This window comes from Nipponia nippon, unplaced genomic scaffold, assembly GCF_047370975.1.
Source record: "Nipponia nippon isolate SJK-2023a ecotype South Korea unplaced genomic scaffold, ASM4737097v1 scaffold_2, whole genome shotgun sequence".
NCBI lineage: Eukaryota > Metazoa > Chordata > Aves > Pelecaniformes > Threskiornithidae > Nipponia > Nipponia nippon.
Genome location: NW_028262336.1, coordinates 107,524,177 through 107,542,500, shown reverse-complemented (window position 1 = coordinate 107,542,500; position 18,324 = coordinate 107,524,177). Strand labels below are relative to the sequence as shown.

Genomic DNA, 18,324 nt, shown 5'->3' with positions numbered 1-18,324 from the left:
AGCAACCTGCGCATACACAAGTCTTGCGCCCGGATGGGATGTACCCACAAGTGCTGAGGGAGCTGGCAGATGTCACTGCAAGGCCACTCTCAATCATCTTTGATTGATCACGGCAACTGGGAGAGGTGCCCAAGGACTGGAGGAAAGCATATGTCACCCCCATCTTCAAGAAGGGCAAGAAGGAGGACCTAGGGAACTACAGCCTCACCTCAATCCCGGGGAAGGTGGTGGAGCGGCTGATGCTGGAAACCATCTCCAGGCACATCAAGGACAAAGAAATCATCAGGAGTAGTCAGCATGGTTTCACCAAGGGGAAGTCATGCTTGACCAACTCGATAAACTTCCATGATGAAGTGATTGGCCTGGTAGATGAGGGGAGAGCAGTGGATATTGTCTGCCTGGACTTTGGTAAGGCCTTTGACACTGTCTCCCACAAGATCCTCACAGAGAAGCTGTTCATGTACAGGCTGGATGTGCAGACAGGCGGATTGAAAACTGGCTGAATGGCCAGGACCAGAGGGTGGTGATCAGTGGCACGAAGTCTAGTTTGAGGCCAGTAACTATGGTGTACCCCAGGGATCAATACAGGGTCCAGTCCTGTTCAACATCTTCATTAATGATCTGGATGATGGGCCAGAGTGTACCCTCAGCAAGTTTGCAGATGACACCAAACTCAGAGGAGCAGCTCATACGCCAGAGGGTTGTGCTATCATCCAGAGGGACCTCAACAGGCTGGAGAAATGGGCTGACAGGAACCTCATGAACTTCAACAAGAAGTGCAAAGTCCTGCACTTGGAGTGGAACAGCCCCATGCACTGATACATGCTGGGAGCCGCCTAGTTGGAAAGCAGCCTGGCTGAAAAGGACCTGGGGGTCCTGATGGACACCATGTTGAACATGACCCAGCAACGTGCCTTTGCAGCAAAGAAGGTGAATGGTATCCTGGGCTGCATTAAAAGTGTGGCCAGCAGGTCAAGGGAGGTGATCCTTCCCCTCTACTCAGCACTTGTGAGGCCACATGTGGAGTGCTGGTCCAGTTCTGGGGTCCCCAGCACAGGAGAGATATGGGCATACTGGAGAGAGTCCAATGAAGGGCTACAAAGATCACAAAGGGACTGGAACATCTCTCCTATGAGGAAAGGCTGAGAGAGCTGGGACTGTTCAGCCTGGAGAAGAGAAGGCTCAGGAGGATCTCATCAATGCACATAAATACCTGGAGGCAGGGTGCAAAGAAGATGGAGCCAGGCTCTCTCCAGTGGTGCCCAGGACCAGAGGCAATGGGCACAAACTGAAACACAGGAGGTTCACCCTGAACATCAGGAAACCCTTTTTCACTGTGAGGGTGACCAAGCACTGGCACCGGTTGCCCGGGGAGGTTGTGGATTCTCCATCCTTGGGTAAGTTCAAAAGCCATCTGGACATGGTCCAAAGCAACCAGTTCTAGGTGGCCCTGCTTGAGCAGGGTGGTTGGACCAGATGACCTCCAGAGGTCCCTTCCAACCTCAGCTCTTCTGTGATTCTGTGAATTTCCTCCTGTGACAGGGTGGCTGGCTGCCGGGGCTGTTTGGAGGCCACCACGGGGACACCACATGGTGTCACAGTGGCTGCTGAGAAGCTGCTTCTTGGGAGCAAGGGAGGGAGAGACAGAGAGAAAACCCCCACGAGCTGGCTCTGCCACTCATTGGGCACCACTCAAACCCTACTAATCAATAGTTTCCTGGGAAATCAGGGGGGCTTTTCCAAAAAGGCCTCAGAAGGGGCTGTCCTAGGCCCCGCTCAATTCTCCGGTCTCCCGATGGCAGAGAAAATACCACATCTGCAGATGTGCCCAGGTTGGAGGCAGGTTTCCAGCATCCCAGTGGAGAGGCTTGGATTCAAACTGGTCTCAGTACATTGCAGCAACGCTCCAGGCTCAACCTGCTGAAATTTAATAAGCCCAAACAACCGCTCTGGGGAAGGCGAGCCCCGGCACGCAAACTCAGTTACCTCGGGCTCGCCGGAGAGGGAGGAGCGCTGCAGAAATGGACCCGAGGGTGAAGCGCAGCCGCGGGGAAGTCAGCGGCACGGCGCTCGTACAAAAAGGCAAATGTTATTCGGGAGAGCGGTGGGTGAGACACGGGGGGTGAGGAGGAGGCTGCACCCGAGGCCCAGAGGGTCTATAGCATCTGTCTTCAAGCGGTGTGTTTTGAGCTGGATCTGGACAAATGGAGTACGGAGACAGTAACGAAAAGGATGAAGCCTGGGGAGTGTGGAGAAGGTTTTCGAGGTGGCGCTCTGACTGCTCCCACGGTGTCATTCTCCTGGCCGCACAAAATGAAGACAGCATTTAAAAAACCACAGCGTTGCCCTTTTCTTCATGTTGCACTTCGTGTTTCCAGCTCTGTTCATATTCTCCTTTGGGGTTTTGTCAGGCTTCGGAAAGGAAAGGCTGTGATGCTGAACAGACTGATGTGACGGCAGGTAGTCACACACACGTATGTATATGTACTATATATTTGGTGGTTCTGTGGCGCTTCAAGTTTTCAAAGCACTGTGCTAATATTAACCAACTAGTCCAAGGGGCTTGTGTCCCATTGCATTTATGATAAAGCATGACGGCTGTGTGTTACCTGACATTTATATGTAGGAACTTCACAGGAGCAGCTTTTATTTTATTAGGACACACACTTTCATTGGAGTCCTTGCAGCCGAGCACTGAGCAGAGTGCGTGAGAAGAGATGAACATCCTAAAAGATATTTATAGATCTGTGTTCCCAGTCCTTCCCTCTTCAGCATGAAAGCAATTCTACGGAAGGATTATTTTGACTGGCTGTTCAAGATCTCCAGAGGAGGAGATTAATGTGCGGGAAGCCTTGCCGCACAACTGGAAAAGCTCGCTGGCTTTGCACATTTTCATGAGCTTCATGGCTCACTGTGTCAAGGTTATCGTCCTCAGACAGGAAGATGTGGATTTCCAATAGCAACTCAGCAACCAGAAGGGCTGGGGTCTGACAGCAGCTGCTGAAGTGCAGAATTATCTGTGCCTGGAGAGCACGACTGCAACTGGGGGTTGCAGCAGAGGCAGGCACCTTCCCACCTTTTTTTTTTCCTACTTGAGAAAAATCCCCTATTTCAAATGGCCAGGTGGGATATGATGGAGGTGTTTTGTACCAATCTTTCTCCCAGGTGGACTGTGTTTTCAGGTGGTGCCGACTTTGCCTGACCCAGGCAGTGATTCTGTGGGTACCCCACAAAAGTGGAGGCAAGAGCTGCCCAGATGTTTAGGTCTCAGGGAGAGGGAACAGTTTAATATGTAGGTATGGCAGAAGCTGTTTGCAGAGTCGTTTTGGCTCCACCTTAGCCCTCCCTTGCCAAGGCCATTCCCCAAATTGCAAAAAAATTGCTAGAACCTCCTTCCATCCTGCAGCTACTCCAGTGCCAAGGGGTACGAAAAGATAATACTCCCTCCCCAGGGGCTTTCTGCTCTGTCCAACCATATTTACAACAGTGTTGCTCTGCCTTAGTAAAGGGACGGGTCTTCTTCAGTGTCTCTCATACCCTCTTGATTTCCTTTGCTTTTCCTTAAGCAGAGCCCTCGGGCTGATGTTGCACTTAGAAAATCCCCCCAAAACCTGCAGTTCTTATTTTAAGGCAGCCATACCAAACAGATTCCTGCTGGCAAAGCTTTTTTCCTCCCTGCACACCCAGAAATCAGCTCAGCAAGCCCTGGAGTTGATGTTGTGGTGTTTTTTTTTTTTTTGCAGGGAGGAGGGTGAAGCCCTGTTTTCCTCCATGCAAATGTGACAGATGACTTCGGAGCAAGTCTCAGCAAGAGGAAGTAATGGGCTCGGTTTCCAGCAAAGCGCTGGTGCTGCCGGTGGGTGCGGCAGCACGGAGCGGTGCCAGGGGACAGGCGGGAATTGGAAGGGACAGAGCAGAAGAGCAAAGCAGGGACGAGGATGTGGTGAGAGGCACTGGGCAGCAGGAAAGCAAAGAGGTGGAAAACAAAGAGCAGGACAAGGAGAAAGCGAAGGCATCGGCAGCCCAGCCCTTGCAACCTGGCCTGCACATGGAGGGATTTTTTGGGGTTTTTTTTGGCATTACAGCAACTTCAGACTTTAGCAGCCTGATTCCTATCCCCTTTAATATGAGACTCCTGCCAAACTGAAGCCACCTTTGGGAAGTCTTTGAAAGCAAGGAAGCATGTGCATTTTCATGGCAAGTTGGAGGAGATCTCAGAGCAGGCTCATCTGCTTTTACTACCCCTTGTAAAAGCAAGCCTCAAGCTGCCCGGTAGGTTTACACCGGTGTAAAACAGGCAGAAGAAAGAGAAGGATCAGTGCCTACTGTGGGAGGACGGCTGGGATTTGTCCTGCTGCGGATGCCCTGAGGACCTGTACTGTCTCCTTTGCCCTCTCCCATCAGCAGCTCCCTCATGTCTGCCTGTGTCCATGCACAGGTCCTTTCTTCACAGCCATGGCACCGGTCTCCGCTTGGACAATATTCATCTTTTGACTTAATTCCGTAACTGCTTTTAGGTGATGGGTTTTCCTCTTCAGGAGATTAGTAGAAGCTTAGCATTAAATACCATCCTTAAATACCAGCTATGATCCTATGCTCAGTAGACCACATAACATAAACTTTGATGCTCAGGTAAGAAAAGGCCATTTTGTGGGGAAAAAGAGAACTTCAGTCCTAATAAAAGCATTTGGCCTAATAAAAGGCCAAATCTCGACCTAGATACTATTTATGGCCTTGCTGCTCACACAGTTGTGTCTGCATGGACTATAGGGAAAGTATCTTAGAGAGACAGCCACCTTCTCTTAAGTTAACAGAAGGTCACAACTCAAAATGTTAATCACTTACCTCTAAGCCAGCATGTTTCTATATATTTGCTTGTACCCAAAGTACCTGAGAATTTTCCATACCTAAGAGTACAGATTATAATAATTTGCATGATAGAGAGACTGGATAAAAACACAGCTGTAGGTAAATGTGTCACCATTGAACAAGATGGATTTTGCAGCTTGGCACCTGCTGGGAAGTCCTACCAGGTGGAGTCCCATCCAGAGAGAGGTAACCAGTTATCCAGCTGTGGTTTGGATGCTGGGCGGCACTCAGACTTTCTGGATAGCATCTGGTGGAGTAGAGACAGACAGACAGACAGACAGATGGGGCAAAAGTTGTCCAGGACTCAGTCCAGAGAAAATGTTACTTTTATTAGTGTTAAATCCCTACTAAAGGTAAGGATTTTTATTAAGGCTTTTCCCCATCAGAACATGGGCAAATGGGAGCAGAATGATTATGGCTGGTGAGTGATGTGCAGTTTGGATGAGGATGCTTTTGCAGCGATCTGACAGAAACTGTGGCACTTTCTGCAGCCATCCAACACCGCAGTCTGCTTCCCTGCCCTCTCTGTCATGGGGCTGAAGCCAAGGCGTGAACATGCTGCAGCAATTATGTTCAGCTGTATTGGGCTCAGACTGCTAAAACTGGGGTACAATTGCAAAGTCTGAGCCTGTAAAATGTTGAATGCTGGCAGCTGTCACTGTCTTGCAGGGAGTTCTTTGTCAGGGAAAAGATGCAGGATCCGTCCCTGGTAATGAAAGACATTTTTGTGCCCACCTGCGATGCTCAGAGCATTTGCATACTGCCCATTCAAATATGCCAGATGGATCAGGAGCTTTTCCTTGTGACCTGGAGACATGGAGTCTCCTCACTGGTGAGGCTGATGGAGATGTGACCAGGGAGGGGACGCATCTGATAGCAGCAGCATTATTGAGACTCACCAACATTATTTCTCCTCCCAGCTATTTGTGGGGTGGTTGGACACTTGCAGGCAATGACACAATAGCCTGACTGGTCTCTTCCAGTCTTTCCGCTGTTCCACACAGCTAGCCAAATGCTCAGACATACTTTAGATATCAAGGTTGTTATTTTGCTCCTGTGCAGGAAGGGCAATAGATATCTTTCCACATTATATATCCTCTTAGATCACAGACGTATAATCTCTTGTTTCTCTGGGCTTCATCTGTATACAATGAGTGAGCGAGTGAGTCTGTGGCTGTGTTGCTCTGACAGGCACCCGAGCGCAGGGTGCTGGCACTCTCCTGTGAGACCATAGGAAGTGTTTCACGATTCAAGATAAGAAAGACCTTCACTTCCTCCTTCTGCGATTGCAGGGCTGAGCTGCTGCCGAGGCTACACCATCCACCCCGACAGCCCACTCGCAAAATGGACCAGGAAACCCTGGGAAGCGTTGTCCTGCTCGCCATCGTCACCTTGATAAGTGTTGTCCAGAACGGTAAGACAAAGATAAGCCTTTATTTAAGGGGTAAAAGGGAGCTGAGAAAAGTTCAGGATAATGCATGCTGATCTGATCTTTGGATAGATAATCTCTGGTTATAAGTGCATGTGGTCTTAGGCATGACTTTGGCTTTAGAAATTATCTTCTAAGTGTATAATTTTGCATGCCGTTGTTGCAGTATCTTGGCAGTCACATGGTCCTACTCTGTGATATTCTAGAGTGAGTTTGTTGTACACATGTCAGCTAATGAAAGGACTAATACGCTGGGGTACCCTGTGACAGTATGCATTTCCATTTGATGTCTGAGACCTCCTTTCCTGGCTAAAGTCCCTAATGTGGGCAGCCAGGGGGCTGCTCTCCAGCCGGAGCCCTGCCACCGTGCGCAGGGGCCAGGGCTCCAGGGGGCTGCGATGGGTCAGACCTTTGCATGGAGCTGAGCAAAGGGGGCAAAACTGCACCGACTCATCGGAGGAGTCTGTTTCGGTTATTTGTGTGCAGGCAGCTCTTCTGCTTTCCGGCGTCTCCAGGTCCTACAGTCCAACTAATCTCAATTAACTGCGGTCCCAAGAACACTGCGCATTTCCTGCAAGGGAGAACTTTCCTTTTTTAGCTCTTATTCAGACCTCTATAGTCCCTGCTATTCTTCAGAAGTTTTAAAATAAAACAACAAGTTTCTCTCTTGTGCAAATCTGGTTTTAACTTGATCGTTGTCTCTTACAAATACTTAATCATGCTAAAAAGCAGGAAATTCTCCCCAGAATGCAGAGTTTTGCCACAGCTGCACTGAGATCGCCCAGGTTCAAGGACAGTCAGCAGTGGGATGGGGGGCTAGTGCAAATGCTCGAAATCTTCTGTGAAGGCTTCTTGGTATGAATGGGAGATTCCCACTGAGTGCAAACCCCACGTTCGGTCTTAGGAAATGGGCTATTGTTGGGCTGCAGCAGAGAGGGGAAGTGGTGGGAGCCTCAGCATAAGCCTGGCTGCCAGAGAGTGAAAAAAAAAAGAGATACAGGGTAGTTTAGTTTTGACATAGGCACTAAACGCCACATCATTTAACCCAATGCTGGTTTTTGGTAAATGCACAGTGTGAGACGTCACCAGAATACAGCACATTGAGATCAGAGCACATAGCTCAATTAAAAAAATGTGTCAAATATACATTTCTTGCTATTTAACCAGATGACTTTATATACAGTTTTTTCCTCTCACTCAAACTCGAGCACTTGCCTTCTAGCCTGACACACACTTTCACCTCACAGAAATCTGTCTCTGAGATTATTGACCCAACTGCTGCAAACGGCAGCGCGGCGCTTGGCAGAGGACTTAGCATGCCAGCATGCGTGGCACACAGCCCTAAACCATGATTTCAGACCTTGCGTCATCTGATTTCCTCCTCCCAAGCTTTCTGTCTAGAAAGACCTAACTGATATGCAGTTCCTGCAATGAATGCAATACTTAAGGCAGTAGAAATGCTTGTCAAGGGCTATCAGTTGGACTGAACTCTTGCTCTGGCTCTGGTTCAGCAGAGCACTTGGGCATCTGCTTGGCTGTCTTTAAGTACCTGAAGTCAATACCATGTCAATTCAGGTTTATATGCTTTTCTGCATCTGGTGCAGAATTAGAAAACAGTTTGGGTGAATACTGTTATTCCCGAAGCCAGAGGTGGTCTGTGGTGCTGCCCCAGTCTGACGTCCATTTATTGTCACCTTGTTCGTGTCAGGAATCTCCATATCTTGCAAAATTACTTGTGTGGCTGGATGCCACTGAGTCACACATGTAGCTCTAGGTTTTGTTCTTGCATCAGAGAGATGTTGCAATTTAGCAGCTTTCAGGGCAAATCAGTGGTCATTGCTGAGCAGACTGGGACAGAGGAAGCAAAGCGAAGTCAACGGAAAGACGGGGCAACCTGCATGTTTGCCAGCACTTGCTAGGTTGGCGCTTCAGTGCATGGTGTCTGTTGGCATGAACTTGTGAAACAACCAGGCTTGGACTGAACTCTTGTACATTAACTTAACCAGAGTGGCACTGCAATGGTTCAGGCTCAGGGAAACCTGTGCGGCCCTGGAGCCTCAGGGCATCATCTCCTGGTGCAGCTAAGCTGAATTAAACCCCTCAGCTCCAGCCCTGCTTCAATCACTCATCTTATGCCAGACTGTGAAACCACCCTCTTGCCTTGAGGTTCAGAGTAAAGAGCAGGAAATATAACCACGGTGTTGCAAGCTGCTTCACGCTGTAGTCTCCTGTTTCCCCCATGCGAGGTTAACAGGAGCCCAATGTTGCTGAGATGTGAGCACAGACCCATCGCAAGGTCTGCCCCTGGATGTGATCTGTCAGCTCTGTTCTGGTCCTTTTCAGAGCTTCAGCCTGGCTGAGCCTCAAGCAGCCGGGACCCACCTCTTGGGTTGCCTTCTGGGGAGATTTTGGGAGCCTGCAGGGTATGTGAGGTTGACAGGGCTAAGGAGCCACAGAACCGGGGAGCCACTTTCAGGGCGAAAAGCTCACTTGAAGCAGGAGGCTCTATCTCTCCATATGATGGTAAGATGCTGGGTTCCCTTCCGATTCACTGCCCTCGCCTTGGGGGTCCACGTGGTCCTCAGGAAATACAGCTGCTGCAGTGGGTTGGAGGTGATCAACCCAAGCTTTTTCTCTTGCGAGGAGGTGGACATCTCATGTGAGGCGGTTGTCTAAGCTCTTTCTTGAGTCAATGGAGAAAGATCAGCACTTCAGTAGGGTGGTTTCTCTCATGCCAGTAGCTCTCTGAGGGACGGATTGACCTCTGGAGGTGCCTTTCCTCTGTTTCTCTCTGTTACCCACTGTTTATGGAAGGAAAACATCCATCTCCCCAACACTTCTCAAGGTCTCACAAGTGAGGTGAAACAAAGCCTGCTCCTCATCCATGGTGCAGGTGTACTTGATAACCCACCTCTGTCCTTTGCCCTAATGCCCAGTCCGTTGACCAAAGATCCATACACCATGTCAGAGATGGCAAGAGCTTCCAGGACAGATGCCTGAACCTCCACAGCCAGATCCTTCCCAGGAGACCCAGCACCTCCATGCCTGCCCAGCCCTGATCCCAGAGACTGTGCACCGGGAGTGTCACCACTAGCACCTCCAGGTTCTTGACCTCAGTGACCACTGTCACACTGGGCATGTCTGGGTTCAGCCTGGCGGCTCTCGGCATCGTGGAGTCTCTCTGCAGCACCACACTGGCATTTGGAGAGTGGCGGCGCCTGTGGCAGCATGGAGGGAGATATATGTAGCTTACTCTTGGCTTTCTCTGAAGCTGTGGCATCTTCTAGTGAATTCACGTACTTGCTAAAAGGAAAGGAGGAGGTATACTACATATCTCAGTGAGGCCATGCAGTCCCAGACCTGCAGGAAGTGGTTTCCCATCACAGCAGCTTTGCATTGTACAGAAAATTGCCATCCAACCTAGTCCTCTTCAACTGGGTCCTCTTAGAGGCCATCGGCAGGTTAATAACCCCATGCCAAAGGCTGGGGTGGCATGCAGATGGAGATGCTGGGAGCTCTCGGTGTCTGTGCTGTCTGCTCTTGGTCCCCCAGGGCCAGCTCCTCCAGGAGCCGGCCAGTGCACCGCACTGGTGGCAGTGGGAGGGTCTGCAGCCTGGCTCGGAGGGGGGATGGTGGCTTAAAGCACTGCGGGAATTTCTGGAGAAAGGCTGTATGTGCCCAGGGAATCACTCAATACTGGAAGGCAAAAAACTCAGTAGCTTTTAGTGAAGGCAATGGAAGTACAAAAGACCTACTTACAGCACCAGTGAGGGGAAAAGAGAGGTAACCCTTCAGATTCCAGGGATGAAAACCTGCAGCTTATCAAGTTACACTTCTATTGTTATATTAATGTCTTTCCTGATGGGTTATCTTTTATACATATCTTTGGCTAATATTCTAAACTATAGAGTGATTGGGGTACACTGAGATAGGATGCATGATAATACAAAGCTTGCAGCTTGTAGCCTGTCTGGGCTCTGTCTGGTGTATTTAGACACATGATTGATGGTCTCTGGTTTAGTGTCATCAGATAAAACGTGTTTGTCAAGTGCATGATATATTATCTTGCGGTGCTGCATTTTTGCAGCAGCTAAGACCCTGACACAGTGCTGTTGCTTAAAAGGAAGATACACACAAGATGGACACATAGAGATCAGCCATCAGGACCAGGTTTTCAATGGGCCTTTCTGAAAAATGAACCAGCCCTGCAGGAGAGTGAGAATTGGGTTTGGCAGCTCTGTCTAGAAAGCTTTTTTCCCACTGGGGGCACAAAGGACTGAGTCGGGGCTGTACTTCTGCAGCAGACAGAGGTGAGGGCTGCCAGAAGTGCACTGCAGGGATGAAGCAAGGCTTAGAGGTGAGAACCTGCTGCCAGTCACGTACAAACACATGGGGATGTCTGAGGTCACATTACACCATGCCCTTGCACAGAGCGGTTGGTTATACCACGGTGGAAGAACAAGCACGCTGGCTACATCCTCTACTCTGCCCTGGTGAGACCCCACCTGGAGCACTGCATCCAGCTCTGGGGTCCTCAGCACAGGAAAGACATGGACCTGTTGGAGCGGGTCCAGAGGAGGGCCACAAAAATGATCAGAGGGCTGGAGCACCTCTCCTATGGGGAAAGGCTGAGAGAGTTGGGGTTGTTCAGCTTGGGAAAGAGAAGGCTCCATGGACATCTTATTGTGGCCTTTCAGTACTCAAAGGGGGCCTACAAGAAAGATGGGGACAGACTTTTTAACAAGGCCAGCTGCGACAGGACAAGGGGTAATGGTTTTAAACTAATAGAGGATAGATTTAGACTAGATATAAGGAAAAAAATTTTCACGATGAGGGTGGTGAGACACTGGAACAGGTTGCCCAGAAAGGTGGTAGATGCCCCATCCTTGGAAACATTCAAGGTCAGGTTGGACGGGGCTCTGAGCAACCTGATCTAGTTGAAGATGTCCTGCTTATTGCAGGGGGGATGGACTAGATGACCTTTAAAGGTCCCTTCCATCCCAAAGCATTCTATGATTGGATTCTATCATAGGATCCTGCACCTCCTCACACCTGCGTCCTCTCCTGCCATCCAGCCTGGATGCTCATGAGAACAGAGCTGAGCCCACAAAGCCCAGCTCCTGCAATATCTCCAAATTACATCTCAGATCGAACACTGTGTTTTTTTAACAGCTTTTTTTGCTAGCAAAGTGGAGCATGAAAGCAAACACTGCAATGGCAAGGGGTTCCAGCGGCCGGGATCCTCCTCCTTCGACCGTGTCTACACTGCCAAGTGAGTAGGCAAGCCCTGAGGAGACGGTGGGGCAGAGCAGGGTTCGTCTCTCTTTTCGTTAGGGTTTAATCCAAACCCTTTTGGGGTCCAGACTTTGCTCTGCAGTCCCACTGCTGAGTGCATTGCAGCGGCGTTTAGACCCATGGTTCTCCAGTATGTTTGCTGGTGAACCCAGCTCCTTTCTGGCCACCAGGTGCTGTATTTATATTGAACTTGCAGCCCTTATGTCTATTATGTCCCTTCATTTGGGAGCCCATTCACCCAGCAGTAGCTAATGCTGGAAGTGTGATACAAGCGCAGGCAGTGTCCCAAGGGCATTGCGGCTCAAAAGGAAGGAGCAAGTGGAGACATGCTGATTTGCCAAGGAGCAGGTCAGTGACAGAGCTTGTACAAACCCCTCAGTCCCTGGGCAGCTCCCTCGGCACATGGCTCTCTGCTTCTCCGCCACATTAGTACCTCTTCTCTTTGACATCCCTTCAGGGAGAACAGAGGGAAAATTAATTCCAACCCAGAAGAGAAAAGAACATAAAATATTTTTTATTACCTATGAAGTACTGATGAGGTGCTTGAAACTGGATGGGATGTCCAAGTGCTGCCCTTCACAGGTGTGCAACCTCTGCCAAGGGCAGAATGCTTCCCCCTCGGAAAGCACTCCCAGCCGAAAGAGGCAGCTGGAAATCACTCCTGCTCCCCTGCAAAGACACATGTTAACTCTGTGAGACACTCTTATTTGCAGTGCGATTCTCCTTTTGTTGGTTTCATTCAGTTTTCAATGCAACTAACTTGATTAATATGACTTAATTACAAGGATTTTCCAAACCAATAAAGCACACAGCATCTATTGTACACGTGCCATGATCAAACAGGTTAGAGGAGGAAAGTGGCTTTCACAGGTGCCAGGCATGTGCGCGGGATGGTTTGTTTTCCTCATCAGGCAGAACAAAGCCATCCATTATCCAGGTGAGGACACAGGGAAGCAGACCTGCGGGCAAGGCAGCCACTGTGTTAGGGCACGGACACGCCAGCCAGCCCCGGCAGCTGCCTGCCTCAGGCAGGTCGGGGGTCTCCCACCACTCTGGGGTAAAAGCCCACTCGCAGCAGTGTTGGCGCAGCCCAAATTTACACCCTACCATCCCTTGCTGGTCAAACGTTGATTTTGTTTCTATTTCCCTGTGTTCTGATTTCTTTCTGATAAATTCCTTTCTAGCCAGAACTGCGGACATGCGTACCCTACGTTTCTGGCTGTGCTTTGGTGCGCTGGCCTTCTCTGCAGCCAAGGTAACACACAGTTTTTTTCCCTCTTCAACCTTCCACCACCTTCAGCAAGGGATGGCAAGCGCTTCGGAGGTTACACTTCCCAGGACCAAATTCTCCTGCAGCCAGGGGACCAGTCTTACTCAGCTGTCCTGCAGCTACCCATGCTGTTTAATTAGCAGCACACTCTCTGGCATGGTTTATGCCAAAAGACGTGTTCCCAGACACCATTCAGGACAGTCTGGGCCAGGCATGTTTCCCATAATGGCATTATGGATGAGATCCCTCTGGTTTGGGTGGAGGGTTTAGTACTTGGATGCTGGATACTGCGTTATTCACCCTCGGGACTGGAAATGGACTCATTTGATTAAACTGCCAGAGCTGCCAGCCATTCCCAGTGCTGAGGGCAGCCCAGGAGTATTTACCTGCATGTCTAAATATGATCTCTTTCAATGCAATTTGAGTTGTCCTGAAGTTGAGTACTTTCCTGGGGTTCACGGCAATTCTTTCTGCAAGAGATGAGTTTCTTGACCAGAAGAGGGGCTTTTGCCTGCAGGCATGGGGAACGCTAGAATTACGGGTAAAAGAGGAAAAGCCCCTTTTTATGTGATCAGAAATTAGTATTGGACCATAATATAGTCCTCCACCTGCTCCTAGAGAGGTGCATCTATTGGCTGCCTTTTATTTCTGGTGAAAGCAGTGACTGAGATGGCACCCTCCTTCCTGAGCCCAGCATGACCCACACCAGGCTTCTGCAGCTGCAGGCAGGATTACATCCACAAAGTCTTCAGAAAAGCTGGTGTGAGGGCAAGGCAAGTGCTCTTTTTCCCATGCAGAGGCCTCTGTTCTACTTCCAGTGCTCAATCCATAGCCCAAGGTTCCCATTTCCCGGTCCAGCCCAGGCAGTAGATGGGGACAGTACGTACAGTGAGACCCGGGCTGGTGTTTGTAACACTTTGTTTTACCCTTTACCCAGCTCCTGCCGCCTTTGCCGGCCTGATGTACTTGTTCGTGAGGCAGAAGTACTTTGTGGGCTACCTCGGGGAAAGGACTCAGAGGTAAGGACTTGCAGAGCCTCTTTACAAAACCCGGGATGCGGCAGCAGCGCAGCTGGATGCTGCCACTTCCATGGGCACAGCCCATGGTGCTACCTGCGGCGGCTGCTTGCACGGGGTAGCGCAGGAAAGCGCCCTTCTTCTGGGTGTACGGGAGAAGCTGTGGGAGATGCAGGAGGGGCAGCGGCACCGGGGTCAGGGGAGTTGCAGGAACAGAGCGGCTGCTTCAGCAGCTCCTGCTCACAGCCTCTGCAAACACACATGTTTGCATGTTTGTGCCACCATTTGCACAAGATCGTCCTTTTATATCAATAAAGCTCATTATACACACGTGGAACAAGGTTGTCCCACAGCCTGTGATGGCTGAGAAGACATACAAGTCCCTCTGAATAGCCACTCTTGTAAGCAGCAGCCTATGCTGAGCACAGGAGGCCAAATCCAGACCCAAATGGATCCTGAAAATGGCATTTAAGAGCTCGCAGCTGCCTTGCAATGCAAGACAGAGCAGAAATTTGCCCCCTCCATCTCAGCTCCCGAGGTCTTTCAGCTGGTCTCCCTGGCAGAGTCCAAAGTCTGAGGACTTTTCACGTGAGGTGATACATGTTAACAAATTGCTTCCCCCACTTTCTGTCTCCTCAGCACTCCCGGTTACTTGTTTGGAAAGCGCATCATTTTGTTCCTGTTCCTCATGTCCGTGGCTGGAATACTCAACTACTATCTCGTCTTCTTTTTTGGAAGTGACTTTGAAATGTACATAAAAACGATGACCAGCGCGATCTCTCCATTGCTGCTCATCCCCTAGCTCCCTGCAGCACTGCAGGGGTCAGCGTGTTTAATATATTGATACTCAGAAGCAGCCATAATTCAACTGTTTAAGAAATGAACCTGTAACCCTTTTAGATTGCTGTAAATCTCATGCTCAATGGGCTTTGTAGTTTGATTTAACCTTGCTTTTGCTTCAGGAAAAAGATTTATTGCGAGCACTCGACACGCCCACGGAATGGTAACAACTTCCAGTTAATTCTTTAGAGTTTTTACCCTAAACTGCAGCTTGCAAGCTGATTGAGTGACTAGAAGGGACACTCTATGCTTGCTTCAGAACTGCGTTGTACTTAGCTCTTGCCCCAAAACCCAGAAGCCTCTCAGCGTTGTTCCTGACCGATGACTCCCACAGCTATCCTCACACACAAGCACAGCCTTTCGCCAGCATCCCGCACACTCCTGCCCATGCAAAGGCATGGACCAGCCCCTTCACCTACCCTTTCCCTCCCACTTGTTGATGACCAAGCTCCCGCTGCTTCAGGAGGGCGGAAAATTGGCCCCTGTCTGGTCTTCCTTGATAAATATTCATGTGTGTAAGGCTCCCGACACTGATCTCATTTACACTTCAGCTTTTTTGTTCTCCCAGAGCTGTGGAAAGGGGTCTTGTGTAAAGGAGGAGCTGGCGTATTGACAGTGGGGTCGGTTTTGTTTTGCTTGGCTTTGTCTAATAAAGCAGTCTAAAAGGATGAAATCTGTGGGCTCCCATCTCCTTCACCTGGTGCATGATCCCGATGCTCTGTGGCTCGACACGGTGAGCGGAGCAAGGGGAGCAGCACCGGGCTCTTTGTGCGAGCCGCTAATCACCCTAGGCATCGCCTCGCAAGGACGCGCCTTTAACAACTCCCTCTCTATTAGCAAGTTCAATTTTCTGCCTCCATCACTAATGATGTGCCCCTACACGTCCATCCCGAGGAGCGGTTTGATTAGAGAAGTGGATCAAGGTAGGCAAACAGGCTGGTGCAATCTTTCTTAAACATTGCTTCCCTAGCAGTGCTTAAGCTCTTAAGCCTGTCTGATTACTGCATGCAGGCTGGATAAAGCTGTATTTTATGACTCCTTTGGGAGGGACAGAGACTCCTTGCTACATGAGAAAAGGGTTTACAGAGCTGTTCGCAAAAGGAAGCGCAGAAAGGTGCCTGCCTTTGTGCTACACTGAGGCTCGTGGGTTTTGGTCCTGCCCGATGCGTGGCAGAGGCACTTGTGCACAGCTGCTCTCCTGAACACCTGCCTCCGCCATCTCTACGCCTGACCATTCCCAGTGCCAAAATAACACACACCTTTTTTTCTCTTATCTTCTACAGGAATTTTAGGCGTGAAAGATGAGTAATAAACATATTTATTGCATGATTATTAGCTAATAAATGTTCTCACTGGTTAGAATAGGTAGTTAAAAAAAAAATCATCTAACTTCCTAACCTATAGCTGATGAGACACCTTATTCCCAGGCACAGCGTTTACGTTCCTTCCCTCCGCTCCTTTCTCAAACCACCCTGACACACTCAAAACCCTGCTTCACACCGTTCTTCTCTGCCACCCTCCTCTCTCCATAGCTCATCGGCGGCGGTTCATTCGTGGTGGTGACCCACCACCCCTCTGCCCTGTGGGGTCAGCCCACCAAGGGATGGCAACACCTCAGGAGAGGGGTAATGCCGGTGGCCTGGAGCTGCAGAGCTCTTCTGCATTGCTGGTATCAGCACAGGCTCATGCTGCCACCAGTGTTACCCACTTCAGAGGAGGAGATGCTCCACCAGCACCACAGTGCCTGCTCTCCAGCCAGTCTGGTCTCCCTGAGGTCTCAGACTTCTTTATGGAGACCATGACTCGTGGGAGGTGGCTCTCCCAACGCTATGTGTCCACCTTGCAGGTCTCCCCAGCTGGACGAGTCTCCCCTGGTGCATTTTTGTCCTCTATAGCAAGAAGAAGCTCACTTGACCTCCTTCTGATGTCTCCTGCTAGCATGAGAAGAGGTGCTCCACCAGCCAACTATAAAGACCAAAAGATTCAAATGTCTATTTTGGGTCAGATAATCCATCCCAGCATGCTCGGGCCTCTCTGTTGACTTGATGGTTCGTTTCTACACAGCTGTATTCAGGTTGAGATCAGGTCATCTTCTGAGGGAACTAAGGCCCACCTTTTGCTGTAATAAATTATTTTGCAAGAATATCTCCTACTTACTTCCTCAAAGCCTTTCTGATAACAAAAGAGATGAAAATGTAGGCAAAATCTATTTTCCATCTAGCTATAAATGGTGACAGTATCAGACAAACAGGTGGTACATAAACTGATCGCTATGTAAATTCTCTGTGAACGTCACACTGTTTCCATGTTACAGGCAAGCCTTGCGGGTACATTTGCCTTCCCACTCTTTCTGCCAAAGGAAGGCAACATCAGTGCTATTTGGGCTTTCCCCACTGTGTTAGACAACTCCAGTTTTTGGTTTTGGCAGTAAAACCACCCTGATCTGGGCGATAGAGTTGCCAGCACCTTGCATACCAGCTACTCAGAAAGCCACAAACATAGGTTCATTGCGGGAGGGGAGGGTTGGACTAGCTGACCTTTAAAGGTCCCTTCCAACTCAGCCCTTCTGTAAAAGATGTATGGGCGCACACTGGGGTCACACATGCATGAACTCACTGGGACCTACTGAGCTGCATTGGATGTGGGGCCATGACTGGTGGCAGAAGTGGCAGTCCCCTCTGACGGCTCCTGTTCAAGGCTGGCTTGCAAACTCCGGGGGTCAGCACCTGTGTTTGGTGCAGCGCACGGCATGGCAGCTCCTGGCCTGGTGCTGGGGCTATATGTGAACAGCTATCGCTTTCCCATCCTGCTGATTGCACTGATGCTGCTAATTGTCCCATTTGCCGTGCTGCCAGGCTGCGGGCTTTGCTCCACCAGCAGTGCCCTGGCCCCTTGCGGTGGCGTGCCACCACCACACCACGTGGCTCTTTGTGCATCGAAATCCCGGGTACACAAATAAACATATTGTCTATGTGTGTATACACATAGACACAGTATGTTTGCTTACTATATCCGTACATATATATATAGTAGGTGCTGAGTCATGTGAATGCTAGAAGCTTTTTCAGGGAAGGCAGGGAAGCGGGCTGCTCAGGCACCAGCCCTCTCGCAGCTTGCAGGCTGTGTACATCAGAGACTGCAGAGACTGCTGGAAGCTGGGTTATCGCAGGATGCTTTTGATCTGCTGACAAAGGCCTGGAGTACATACAATATTCCTGCCACAGTAACCGCATCTGCTTCTGCACAGCACTACAACCCTCTAGTGGAAACTCGGCCCTATCTACACGCCCGTAATTCTGGCCACAGGATGAGCTGTTCCTTTGAGGTTTGAAGCCTGATGGTGATACAACGGCATCCACATTGCTGAACAGATGCGTTGTTGCTATTGAATGCTATTTTTTATTATTCTGGTATATAGGAGCCCTGCTCCTGAAGCAGAACCCTCATCCTATGCATCACAAAGCGAGCAGCCCGGCTTAGCACAGCATCCAGGCAATCAGGTAACATCCAGGTGGGATAAGAAATCAGTGCTCATCACCCACAAGGGTTTCCTGCAGTATTTCACAGATTCCCAGTTTCCCAGAACTTGCAAAATCGTCCTGTGC

General features: G+C 49.8%; 2 protein-coding genes across 4 annotated transcripts in view; both read left to right on the top strand.

The window, feature by feature from the left end:
* USPL1 (ubiquitin specific peptidase like 1) overlaps positions 1–3,798 on the top strand; it is a 26,259-nt gene extending 22,461 nt beyond the window's left edge. Inside the window, exon 10 of the mRNA XM_087755901.1 lies at positions 3,744–3,798. Within this exon, the coding sequence (XP_087612027.1) occupies positions 3,744–3,783 (40 nt within the window). The 3' untranslated portion in view covers positions 3,784–3,798. The remainder of the gene's footprint in view (positions 1–3,743) is intronic.
* ALOX5AP (arachidonate 5-lipoxygenase activating protein) lies at positions 1,264–16,722 on the top strand. 3 transcript variants are annotated; one of them, XM_087755905.1, is made up of 6 exons: positions 1,264–1,397; positions 6,162–6,283; positions 11,471–11,570; positions 12,778–12,848; positions 13,801–13,882; positions 14,519–16,722. In XM_087755905.1, the coding sequence occupies exons 2-6, from the start codon at positions 6,214–6,216 to the stop codon at positions 14,679–14,681; spliced, it is 486 nt and encodes a 161-aa protein (XP_087612031.1). In that variant the 5' UTR covers positions 1,264–1,397; positions 6,162–6,213; the 3' UTR covers positions 14,682–16,722. The 3 variants fall into 3 exon arrangements, with proteins under 3 accessions (XP_087612031.1, XP_009475058.1, XP_087612030.1); XM_009476783.2 differs by lacking the exon at positions 1,264–1,397 and adding an exon at positions 2,342–2,474; XM_087755904.1 differs by lacking the exon at positions 1,264–1,397 and adding an exon at positions 3,913–4,632.
* Positions 16,723–18,324: the final 1,602 nt, after the last annotated feature.

Bases quoted from the DNA above. Each gene is read 5' to 3' on its own strand.
- ALOX5AP (XM_087755904.1), top strand. The intron at 6,284-11,470 runs GTAAGACAAAGA...TTTTTTTAACAG, and splicing joins GATAAGTGTTGTCCAGAACG to CTTTTTTTGCTAGCAAAGTG. The intron at 11,571-12,777 runs GTGAGTAGGCAA...ATTCCTTTCTAG, and splicing joins GACCGTGTCTACACTGCCAA to CCAGAACTGCGGACATGCGT.